The sequence below is a fragment of the Teleopsis dalmanni genome, chromosome 1 (assembly GCF_002237135.1).
Source record: "Teleopsis dalmanni isolate 2A chromosome 1, ASM223713v2, whole genome shotgun sequence".
NCBI lineage: Eukaryota > Metazoa > Arthropoda > Insecta > Diptera > Diopsidae > Teleopsis > Teleopsis dalmanni.
Window position 1 is genome coordinate 82,112,456 of NC_051846.1, and position 13,251 is coordinate 82,125,706.

The 13,251-nt window shown below is 32.6% G+C and overlaps 1 protein-coding gene across 1 annotated transcript; it reads right to left on the reverse strand.

Annotated features, from left to right (window-relative positions):
* Nucleotides 1-12,116: 12,116 nt before the first annotated feature.
* On the reverse strand, nt 12,117-13,030 carry LOC119672357 (pupal cuticle protein 36a-like). The gene is made up of 2 exons (XM_038083381.1): nt 13,004-13,030; nt 12,117-12,950 (listed from the first exon to the last, which is right to left on the reverse strand). The coding sequence occupies exons 1-2, from the start codon at nt 13,004-13,006 to the stop codon at nt 12,246-12,248; spliced, it is 708 nt and encodes a 235-aa protein (XP_037939309.1). The 5' UTR covers nt 13,007-13,030; the 3' UTR covers nt 12,117-12,245.
* Nucleotides 13,031-13,251: the final 221 nt, after the last annotated feature.

A 13,251-nucleotide genomic window follows, 5' to 3' on the forward strand; every position in this document is an offset into this window, starting at 1 on the left:
TGCGCGATATTGGGCGAATTGTAGAATAAATTGGAATCTGAGGTGCAATAGATCTTTTGCTGCATACTCGAACTAGTCGCTGTGAAACACGTACTGACCTCATCGTCACCGGTCTGGGTCTTGGCAGAGGAGTCGAAGGTACTATTGGAGCTTTGCACGTTTGAAATACGATCGGTGTTCGTATGTTTATTGGGCGTGATAATAAACACCTTGGCCGTGACAGTGTCACCGGTCTTACTATTGGTATTGAAGGTACAGTAGGTCCAACGTAGCTTCTTCGAATTAACTTCTTTGTTCGTATTATTACAGGTTTTGGTATGCAAGTTGGAACCGGTCTAGTAATTCGATTGCGCGATACAGAAATTCGAATTCGCTTCGATGTTTGCAATCTCATTGGTCGTATTATTACAGGTTTGTTTATACAAACTGGAACCTGTCTAGTAATTCGATTGCGCGATACAGAAATTCGAATTCGCTTCGATGTTTGCAATCTCATTGGTCGTATAACTACAGGTCTTGGTATGCAAAATGGAACCGGTCTAGTAATTCGATTCCGCGATACAGAAATTCGAATTCGCTTCGATGTTTGTAATCTCATTGGTCGTATTATTACAGGTTTTGGTGTGCAAACTGGAACCGGTCTAGTAATTCTACTGCGCGATACAGTATATCTCACTTTACGTACTATTTGCTTCAAAGGTGTAATGATTTTAATTTTTTGTGTTGGGCGCGAACATGGCACAGGCATTATTCGTCTCCTTCGTTCTGTGAATAGTACTGGTCTTTGCGGAAGAGTAGTTCTAATAATTCGTGTTGGAAGACAACGTCTTATTGGGTTCACATGCCTAACAAACACTTGAGATATTGGCCTGGGTGATGTTATTGTTTGAACATTACGTGTTTGAAAAGAATCAACATTACGTATTCTGCGTATTGATCGCGTCGGCAATACTATTGGTCTAAATCGTGGAGTAGGGCGAATTATTTGTAAAGTACGCTCTCTTCGTACCGTCATTCTTCGCTTTATCAATTTTAAACGCTGAGTAGGTTTTATAATCCTTATTGGAGAAGCGCATATCGGCCTGGGACGAGTAATCATATATCGCGGTGGAATAGCAATTTCATGCCATGTTATCGGAGTAGGACGGATACATCTTGAAATTGCTCTTCTAGCATTATAAATTTTAACCGGTCTGGTAACGACTGGACGTACTGTGGAATATATCAACTTCACTTGTTTAACGCGTTGAACTCTATGAACCCTTTTAATAATTTTTTTTACAATATGCCTTCTAAAATATGTTGAAACAGCCCGTGGACGTATTATTCTTGTATGCCTTATAGGCAGTGATATCGGTCTGATACGAGTAGGACGTATCATATAATGTGAAGGTATATTGACGCGAGTTGGTCGAACGCGTAATGTACGCATTGAGGAATGTCTTACTCTCAAGAGTTGAGTTCTTCTAATTTTCTGTTTTATGATTCGTCTTACAGGAATTGCAGGTGTGGTACAAATATTTTGTACATTTTGATGTCGTAATACAACTTGGGTACGTTTTATTCTCTCAATTCTACGCCTTTTGATAATTATTTTAACTGGTGTTAAAGGTTTTCTGATGTATTTTCGTATCGTAGTTTGAGTAGGTTGGATGCGTAATTGCCGCTTAATTGGTATTCGTATTAATGGTTGAACAGTTTTAATTACAGCTCTTCTAACTATTTGCCTCACTAATATTGGTCTGCTGGTAGGTATAATGCGTATTGGGCGTGGTATAATTCTTTTAGAAATTGATCGTGTTTTGCATGTTGAAGAAATGGTTTTGGAGACTATTGCTTTTTGCACAGTATTCAACACAGTTCTTTTTACTCTATTTTGAATAGATGATCTGCGAATAGCATCTCTGCGATAGATACCAATTACCCAATAGCGTTCAAATCGTGAAGGTGATATAATTGTCGACTTTTGTTCGGTTTCACTATAGCATCCTACTATACATCTTATTATTCTTAATCCGTACTTGGTTGATGTTACTCCGCATTTCTTAAAATTCAGTAAGCGAATGTTAAATCTGCTCTTGGGTATCCTTTTTCTATTTCGAAGATTTTGCAAAGTACTTAGAGAATGTCTGATGCGAATTAATCTCTTATTCAGTGATTGGTGCAGCATTCCACTATTTTCAGAAGGTAACCGATAAGATTGGGAAATGTCATCACAGTTTTGTGACCTTTTCCGAAATCTATATTGCAATTTCGTTCTTCTGTTTCGAAGATATTGCAAAAGGCTAATACGATTTCTGTTTAATTTATTATGTCTATAATTTGGTGATTCGAACTGTCTTCGGTGATGCAGTCTGATTTTAGTTTTTCCAAGATAAGTTTGGTATTCAACTTCTGGTGCAGTGTTTCTTGAGTGCGCCACTAAGTTATTTTGAATTCTATGGTTGCGTAAACTATTATCAAATCTGTTGTACGGCACATTCTCTTCAATATTTTCAATATTAGAGAGTCTCTTTTTGTAACTAATATATGCCGTTCTATGGTTTCGTAAGCTATCGTCAAAGTTTCGTAAACTGCTATCAAACCTTCTATACCGCACATTGGTCCTAGTGTTTTCAATATCAGAAAAATGATCGCTGTGATCAATATATTCCATTCTATGGTTTCGTAAGCTGTTATGATAACTTCGGTATTGCCTGTTTCTTCTAATATTTCTAAAATGTGGTAATATTTCACCATGATCATTATTATAAATATTATTATCAAGTTCATTTTGGGCTCCAAAGTCTTCTCTATTTCCAAACAATTGTTGATTTCTCAATCCATAACTGTGAATTGGTCTGCAGCGATCGTAATGGGGCGAGTATTCCACATTGTTATCATTTTCATGATCATCAGGATGGGGTATGTTATTTTGGGGAGGGTAGTATAATCTATTTAAAAATCTCTTTTGATCCTGAGCTTTGCGATGTCTCTCACCAAGCTGTGTTTGTATTCTTCTGTATTGGAACATTGCGTCATCTGAAGGCCGTTCATCATATAGGTCTATTGAACTAACAACGGTTATAACAAGAACAGTAAAGATGATAATCCTTTTATAGAGAATCTAATTTAAAAAATTTTAATGACATTATTGCATTGAACAAAAATTCTTTAATAACAAAAAAAAAATCTATACCATTTTTACTTCTTGGGTTCGGCTGCCAAATAACCTCAGATAATTTACTTTTACGATATTTTTATATCATTTTCGTAGTATAAAAATTAGTTTTGATATAATTAAATAATTTAACTAAGGAGAAAATAAATAAAATATCTTAAACGCTTTAGTTCTGGTAATTTAGACTGGCGTGAAGTGTGTAAAGAAAATTATAATTTAATATAAATTTATACATAAATTTTTTTTTAAATTGCATTCTATTTCAGATGCGATAGTATATAATAACTTGTAAAACAGTAATATGTCGATATGTATAATCTTCCGTTGTATATAATGTATAATCTTCCGTTAAAAATATTCGTTATCGATTTCACAATATAATATAATTTTTTTAATAAAAAAATATATTATTATAGCTACAAAATAAAAGGTGAACATATAAAAATTGTTGATATTTAATAATATTTAGTAGTTATTATATAAATAAATTATGTAATTAGTTCGTACATTGATGATGTCTTCAAATTAAAAAAAAAGAATCCAATTTGTCACCGTTAGGCAGTAAACAAAATAAAGTCTACAATTAAAATGTCTACGACCCATATAGGTTTTGAAAAATTACAGTAGCAGCAGCCACTTATTGTTTATACCGAAATATAAAGCATTTCCGGTCTAGGGTTAGAAATCTGCCGACTTGAACCTTTCCAAGCATCGGTTTATGTATCCACAAACGTCACAAGCTTATAACAAGCTCAGATCAGCACACGCCGTCTACAACTAATTGCTCACTAAGTGTGAATGTCTAGGAGAATTACGTAGGTATACAGTAACTAAATAAATTTTTGTCTGTGTACAGGAGTTTAAAAAATCTGCTGCACCAACGGGAAGGATCCAAGAGAAAGCTACAACGAGTAGATAATAATTTTTCTGCTTCTGCATATATTTTAAAACCATGTCCAGCTGTTAATAAGATATTCCATACTATGCAGCGCAAAGTATGGCGAAAAAAGTGTTTTAGGGGGATATTTTTTCCCTCTTCTCTAAAAAGGTGGCATCTCTCAAATCTCGTTTGATATACATCATTATTAAGTTGATGATGTAGGTTTAAATGTTTGTGTCTCTTTGCTAGTATATGTAATTTTGGAGTCTTGAGGTGACCACACATTAAATAGAGATACCGAATTTTTGGGGAAATACCTACTATATATCATGTAGTTCAAAAACAAATCAGAAAATAGATAAAATTGTAAACAAAGAAGTACGCCCGCCTGTATATCTATTCTGAAATAATGCAACAATTGCAAGAACTTCACTACTAGTATCCTATGTAACTGAAATGGTATCAATCCACTCAGCAAATATGTTAAACGAATACAAAAATCGGCATTATTTATCGTGATAAACCAAACATAAAAAAATAGGATGTAAGATATGTACGAAACAGTAATTTGTCAAATAACATCACACTGAAAAGAAAGCAATTCTTTGAAGAAAATAAGACAAGTAGTTACTTTTAAGCAACTCTAAGCGATAAAGCACTTAGAAAAAAGCTTTTAGAAAGCACACCAATACCGTCCGAATGAAAAATATAACAAAATTTAGATTATAAAGTATTAAGCTAGAAGAAAATATTTGATAACTCAGTAGACAAAGACAAGAAAAAAGAAACAAAAATAGTGTGGATCAACCATTAGAGGTAGTTAAACTGAACAACCAGTATAATAACTCAGTAGTAATGAAATATATATATTAGTTTCACCGCAACATTCTTTAAAAAAAATTAAATCGGTCCCTGAGCGAAAATAATTTTAGCGTAATGTCTATAGAACAAAAGAAATGCTTAGCGAGAACTACAAAACGAGAACTAAACAGAAAAATAAGACTGTAATCAGTAGCGAGGTGTCAGCTTTTTGGCAAGGTGTTCACAATTTGATCAAAACAGAATTCCAACTATAACGTATTCCCCCTACTCCTGAGTTTTGTCCTTTCCACAAGCAAATAGCGTACAAGACCAACAAAACAATTTATTTAAATGTTTGCAGCCTGTGATCCAATGGTTTTAATGGTAAATAGCTGTAGGAAAACGGCGACATACCACAGATTTCGACATTTTTACAACAGGTATCAAATTCTTCATATCTGGAGTTGGTCTATTCATTTTATGAATTAACACCTTTTTTTCAGAAGATCGTTTAAAAAAAGATATTTGAATCAAATCTTTAATTACACATTAATTCATTTCTAAATATTATTTTTCACTTTAAATTTCTTTAATTTTTTTCTTTACTTTTACCATTTGCTAGTTTAAAATTGCAATAATGACTTTGTTTTTAGTTTATTTCCAACCCCTATATAAGAGTAAGAAACTCTCATGCGTTCATTTACTCTTTTACTTTGTATTTACTATGAGCGGTTCAATTTTTTTATTGAACCATTTGCCCATATAAAACGGCAACCGTGACTTTGATTGTATTTGCACGCTTTGTATGAACTTGCGGTTCAATTTGGTCGAGTGAACCTTTCGTCAAATGTAAAGCGATTTTCGATCAGTCATTTCTTTTCTCTTTTGTATTTACTTTGCATAACATTGAAGGTTCACTTTTTTTATTGAACCGCTTCACGCTTTAATTTAAGAGTTATGATTATTTTACGTACATATTTTGCTGGGCTTGTTTTCTCTTTTATTTTTATATTTGTTTGTATGTTTTGTATTTATTCAATACTGAACATAGTCCCAATGTGAGTATTATTTAATTTGCATGCTTTGTAAGCAGCGCGGTTCAGTTTTTATTCTGAACCTTAGTATATGTTAAGAAGAAAGTGTTTTCTCCTTTATTAATTTTAAGTAATGTTGGGTATAACTAACATATGTATGTGTGGTTTTGTTTATATTATACGTTTTGTGTTTATGTTAATATGTTTGGAAAAGCTATTATAAAAAATGTTAAGTAGCAAAATAGCGAGATTATTTTCTTAATAAAAAAAAATCTAAAAGGAAGCTTTGTTAAGGTGTTTAGTGAACACTCTGAACCATTCGACGCCTCGCCTCTGACTATAATAGAGCAAGCTAAGAGAACTCACAGAAAAAGAGGTCCAATAAATTATGAAGCAGAGAACAGTGTGTTGATAACACTAATAGATCTGTAACTAGGATGTATTTTAATATGTTATGACACATGGTTTGATAATCAAAAATATGATGGCGTTATGCAGTTTAAGATCGAATTTATTCCCATTTCAAACTGCTACAAGTACATCATTCATGTACATTTATATCTATGATTGCTCTATATTTTGTTGAAAATTCACAACCAAATATTTTTTGTGAGTTCAAACACCTCAAAATAAATAAAATTTTGTATATCGTACCATAAATTGTTATAATGGACGAAAAAACAGCAATATCACCTAAAATGGTTCGTTAAAATGAACGTTCGACTTAAACGAAATCCAAGTCGTAGTGGTAATCAACTGAACAAGGTACTGAAGATATCAAAAATAGCGAAGAATTCTAAGCATATTACAAAATGAGCTGAAGGTAAAGCCATACAAGTTCAAAATGGCACAAGATCTTACACCACAGCAACAAAAACTTAGACTCGAAGGAGCAAAAGTGTTGTTACGCTTGCACGAACGTAGCGAATTTCCAAACATTGTGTTTTCTGATGAGAAAAATTTCCCCATTGAGCAGTTCACAAACTCTCAAAATGATCGTGTTTACTTAACTGAACGCACTGCCGAAAACTCTACAAATGGCAGTACGAATGACCACCCGAAGTAATTATTCATTATACCTAAGTAATTGCATGGGTAGTTGTGATCGCCGCTGGATGCTCTCCAATTGTTTTCATCGAGCTTGGTGTCAAAGTCAATACAATTCACTATCGTGAAAATGTTTTAGAACTTGCTTTAGAGCCTTGCACACGTAAATATTTCGGTTGTAGATCATTGACCTTCCAACAAGATTCGGAACTGTCTCATTTAGCTCGTGTGAAGCAAGAATGGTTAAAAAATCATGTTCCACACTTCTTTTCATCTACACAATGGTGAGGTGAGAACTAAAAAATATGTCGTATGGATGCGCTGAAAAAAGCCATTGACCACAGTCGTGAAGCATGCAACTTATTTTTTAACCGATTGAAGGTCATAGTCAAGGTAAAAGATAGCCACATCGGGTAACCACCTGAAATAAATAGGTTGCGAAAATTTGATTATTTTCACAAATTTTTGTAGTTTGAATCAATACTTGCCCTTGAAATCCTGCAAAATACAACAAATCCTTTATAGAATAAAATTAATCAAGCTATCCTTATTTTTTAAACCATTCGAGGTTGTATATTTCCAAACTTTTGGACCAGATTTCTGTGACCGATGTATGAATACGTGTTGTAAAAAAACACATATATATATATAGAGCATAAAATACGAGCATAAATAGAGCTCGTATAGAGTTTAAATATACAAAAACAAAAATTGGTGTAATGGGCAAACATAATTTAAAAAATTAAATTGATTGTAATGGGCACGGATCCATCATAATAATTAAGTATAAATATTTTAGAACAATTAAAATTAATTGAAGATATATATTTAAGCAATACGCAAACATGCCACGATGTAAACAAACAGTATCAAAAATCGGAAGTATCGGAAATCAGCACAGGAGAGGATGTATGTTAACTATTTATTTGGTTATGTGTTTCAATTCACAAGTTCCAACCAACATAAAGCTCATGATGACTATAGAATATTGTTGAAATATCGTCGAAGTAAAAGTTTATTAATGCCAATTGAAAAAACACACATGATAGCTTGAAAAAATTAGAGAAATACATAATAAACTAATATATAGTTATATATGTATATATCTTATACAGTGTGAACAATGTAATAAGCTTTTTATTATTCAATGATTCTTAATAATTATGCTTTATATAAAAACGTTAAAAGACTAAAATGTATAACCATTTTAAAAATCACTTTTGGCGCCCATTTCTCCGAGAACGTGAGTAACACTGGGAATGTCAACGGTAGCTGTAGCAGAAACGGAAACGTGACCGCTCACCATTATTACGATTTTTGTAAATTTTGTAATTCCTATTTTTTTGACGTGGTCTTTGAACGTATCTACTTGAACGTCCACGGCAATTCTTACTTAGACGAATACGGTTGTTTTTACGTAAACGTTTACGTAAAGGTCTTCCACGACGACTACGATTATTTGTTCGTAAACGACGATGAATAATCTTATGTAAGCGCATAAGATCGCATCTGCGTAAAGGTCCACAAAGACTCTTACGTATGCTAATATAATTAGATCTACATGAACGAGGTTTTTTTTTATTTTTGTAAATGGATTTTTTGGATCGTGACTTATTGACACTCAGTACTGATAAATTACTTAATGGTTCTTGGATGCTTTTACAAAGATTTTTATCACTTTTTCTATGCATGCGAACTCCGTATTGTGAAATATTTATTGGTTCTAGCATGCTTATACCGGTTTGGACATATGTAGCTCTACGAACAACTTTTCTGGAGCGTGATTTACGAATGCTGGACTTTCGTACGTTTATACTAGATTTTTCACGTTTATTTCTATCAATGAGTTTTTTATAGCCTGGTAAAGTAGATTTTAGTGTTGCATACAAATCATTTATTAGTTTATGTTGTTTCAATAAAAGTTTAGTGTTGGAATGAAGCACATCTTCCAAAATTTTGTGATTAAATAACGGCATTCCCGGTGGTATAGTTTTGGGTGATCTGTTGTGTTTTTCTGGTGCATTAGAAACTCTACTTGATAACCCATTTGTAGAATTTAAACACTTAAATTTTGATGGGTTGTTGTATTCTGAGTCATTATAAAACGATATTGATGGAACTCTTCTGAACAAAATTGATATTATGTAGAAAATTAAAATAAATCTTACATTCTGAAAAAGAATTTTTTATAATTGAAATCTTTCTAACTGTACATTAAAATAGTCTTTACCATTTCACAGCCGGCGAACTACATCAAAATAAATTTGATCAAAATAAATTTTTAAATTAGTGTTAAATAGCTTTTTATATAAGTTCTTTTGTTTTCAACAGTTTATAGTGTGAAGTGTAATAAATTAAAATTTAATGTAGAATAATGAACATGCATGAATGACACACCAAGTACTACTTCTGAAGAGAATAATTCATAAAATGGAATGGAGTACACTCTTATATATTACAGGATAATAATTCTATAAAAAGTCAAAGTACTATCAATACAAGAGAAAAGTGCATTAGGCTTCAACCCAGTATATCCATTTAAAATATCTTTCCCGAACCTTACATTATTTAGTAAAATAAATTAAATTTAATATGAAAAGAAAGTGATATGCAAAAGCCACAGTACTAAGGTGAATACACTCAAGTCCCAGCGCTTTAAGATCGTCGTTCAGAAAACTTGAGAACATCGGGCTCATCAAAAAACAAAATATATGCTGAGATTAAAATCCAGAGTTTGGTTACTAGCTCAATATTGACAAATATTAGCTTTGAAGCAGTCACAGAATTCAAATACCTTGAAGTGGTACTGAATTCTAGAGAACATAAATTTGCTGCAAGATAGAATTCAACCAGCAAATAAGATATACTACGCACATATAAAACTTTTTAAATCTAAAATCTTATCAAGACAACAAAAACTCCATAGACTTTTGGCCCAATACGGCTAGATAATGACACATATCGTATTTGCTACAAGCACGAATTAGAGAATTCAATCCACAAGCAGATTGTAATACGATACATAAAATCACAATGACTAAGACGGCTAGGACATGTTCAACATATGAACAGAGAACGATCAGCAAAATAAGCATTCGTAAGAAACGTGATTGGATTCCGAAGAAGAGGCAGATCTAAAAAGAGGTAGCTAGATGCTGTTGAAGAAGATTTAATGAAGCTATGCTTGAGTAATTGAAAAGACTTAGCATCGGTTCGAGTCAGATGGTAAAAATTTGTTGAGGAACCACTATTATGTTAAGAAAGAAGACGAAGAAGAAACGTTTCGAATTCCTACCCAATGTTGATTTTAATCTAAGGATTGTTTGAAAGTGACATAAGAAATTCATGAATGAAAAAATTATCATGTATTTTAGAGGAAATAATTAATAACGTGTTAAGTTTTTTTATTCATCCTAGTTAAAGTAAAATCAGATAGAGGAGGATGTTGTCTGTAAATGATAAAAATTAACGAAAAAATAATTCTTAAAGTAAATGGTATATTTAGAAGAATTAAATGGAAATATCCATCTCTAACAGTGAAATCTAAAGATAATAATATATAAACATAATATTACAATATTAAGATAATACTAAATCCTGAATACGCCATTTTTTAAAGTCAATGACTTCGAATAGTTATGAGTATGCTAAAAGTAAAAAATTAGTGTAAAGGATGTCTGAATTTTCTTTAAATGATTTAGAGAGGTATTGATTTCTTGAGTCCAGAATTAAATATATTAACAAAATCGAAAAATAGTAAACTATTTTCAAATACCTATCATATCTAAATATATATTTACTATATTCATTTTTATTTAGGTGAATATATATTTAGGCATGATGTGTCTATAACTTGACTTTCTAATGGACGGCTTGTGTGTCCTTACACCGGCACTACATCGAAAACGGAGTATTTATAATATCACTTAAAGATCACTTAAAAAGTGATCATTTGGACATCAAAGACAAAAAGTGACCTGGCTAGACAAAAAAGTTTGAAGATGATGAATTTTAGGCATTTCTTAATTAAGAATTGTGATAATGAAACGAAAAAAACTTACCAAATTTTTTGCCGTGATACAAGCGGAGAAATTATGAGCCATATGGAATTAAAACCCCGAGACGTCGAAAAGCAATTTTGAATGTTTGAAAACTCACTTGGACATTGAGAAAAAGTTACTCTTACATTGAATGGTAATTGATTTACTACAACAATTCGAAGTGGAAAAAGAAAATATGTTGAGTTTTAGATGCAATGCAAATTAATACTAAAAGGAAATTGCCAATGTCCAGCTCATTATTGGCAGTCATTCATAATGATAAAATATATTAAATCGCTTACAAGAGAGATGTGCAGACAACAATTGTTTGGCTTCAAGTATGAAAGCAGACACGAATACAGTAGTTTTCAAGGTAATACCCACTGGTACGTTCCTGTACCAGATAAAAACTGTATCGATAGTAGAGAAATGGGAATTTTTATATTTTCCGCTGAGTATTCCAGAACTTGCTACTTTCGAACCTAACGATTCGGTTAGATCACAACAATTTTGTAGCAAGCAAATTTTACCTCTTCAATAATATAAGATTTCTTCCAAAGTGTTCTTAAAGACTACCTCATTAAATATAATATATTTCTCTCGTTCATATGTATGTATGTGGCTTTGTTCTTTTAGGTTGAGCATAGGTGGAGAATGGAACCACTTCCAAAAGTGCTCGTATGTGGGATAAGTAACTGGTGCCATTGATTTGAAAATGGTTAGTAATCATTTATATGATAGTTAATGAGTCAGGCAGTACATTATATCATGAAGTACGCACTTTTAAGTAACGAGGTGTTAAATAAAACTTAACATTGTTCCTGCAAAATAATTTTTCATATTATCTTCACATTTAAGTTTAATCCTTTTTGTTACAATGTCAAAAATATTTAATACGTGAAACACTTTTGATGCAAAGTTTAGAGTTTAATTTATGAAGTTTAATTGTTAAGGTATAGCACTAATGTTTAAAAAGAAGCAATAAAAAATTTTGAACGAGGAAAGCATTTTATATTTTTTGATATTTTTGCGCCTATGTCTAGCTATATATGAACTCTCCATTCACGTTTGTCATTAAATTTTGGACCTTATTCAATTAGATGTTTTCACATGAACCATGAATTAGTTTTCAAATTATATTTATTTAATTGAAATATATTTAAGCCATAATTAATGCAGTTTCAACGTTATTCGAAAATGGTTAATAATTCCTTTTAATTAATTCATTAATTTTTTTAATCGAATTTAAAAAATTTGAAAATCCTCTGCAAATTATTTGATATTTATTTAGAACAGTTACTTGCTAAACTGCTTCGTCGAACATTAACTAACACATCAGGGGGGCCTTGGTTACATCCTTCGTTGATAGGTGGGAGAACTTGTGATCTTGTTTCTAGTATTTCAGTTTGTACATGTGTTCTGGGTGGTGGTGGTGGTGGTGGTGGACACGGTGGTGGTGGTGGCGGACACGGTGGTGGGGGCGGTGGCCCACATGGTGGTGGGGGCGGTGGTCCACACGGTGGTGGTTGTTGGTGTCTCACATTCAAAGTTTCTTGGCGTATGCGTACATAATGTCGATTGTAATCGGACTGGTAATTACTAACAGGAATTTGAGACCGTAATCCAATGGAAGCACTACCTCTAATTCCTAGAGCTGCACCACCAAGCCCAGCTACAGCGCTTCCTCCAAGCCCTAAAGCAGTACCTCCAAGCCCAGCTACAGCGCTTCCTCCAATCCCTAGAGCTCTACCTCCAAGTCCAGCTACAGCGCTTCCACCAAGCCCAGCCATAGCGGTTCCTCCAAGCCCAGCTACAGCTGCTCCCCCAATTCCCCCAAGTCCGATTCCAGCAGATGCTCCAAGTCCAAGTCCTGGTCCACACCCTCCAAGACTACCTCTGATTCCAATTCCGGCACCAATAAATGGAGCTGCTTCAATTATATGCACAAATGCATGGAGTAAGAAGACAAAACAAAATTTCTGCAAGATCTGAAATGTAAAATTTTTTAATTTTGTAATATTTCTTATTAAGAAATTATAACCATTTTCTTCTTCGGCACTGCTAATAGAAATATACTCTTAATACTATTTGGATGCCGTTTTTATATAATTTTAAATTTTTTTAAAATTTATTTTAACAAATTTCGCATATTAAATAATTGAATAAAATACTATTAAAAGAAAATGGGGATGTATCAGTTTAATTAAGGTACACTTTAAAGTGTGAAGTGTATAAAATCGAAATTAAATATATTTAATACAATTATGCATAAACTAAAAAATATATGTA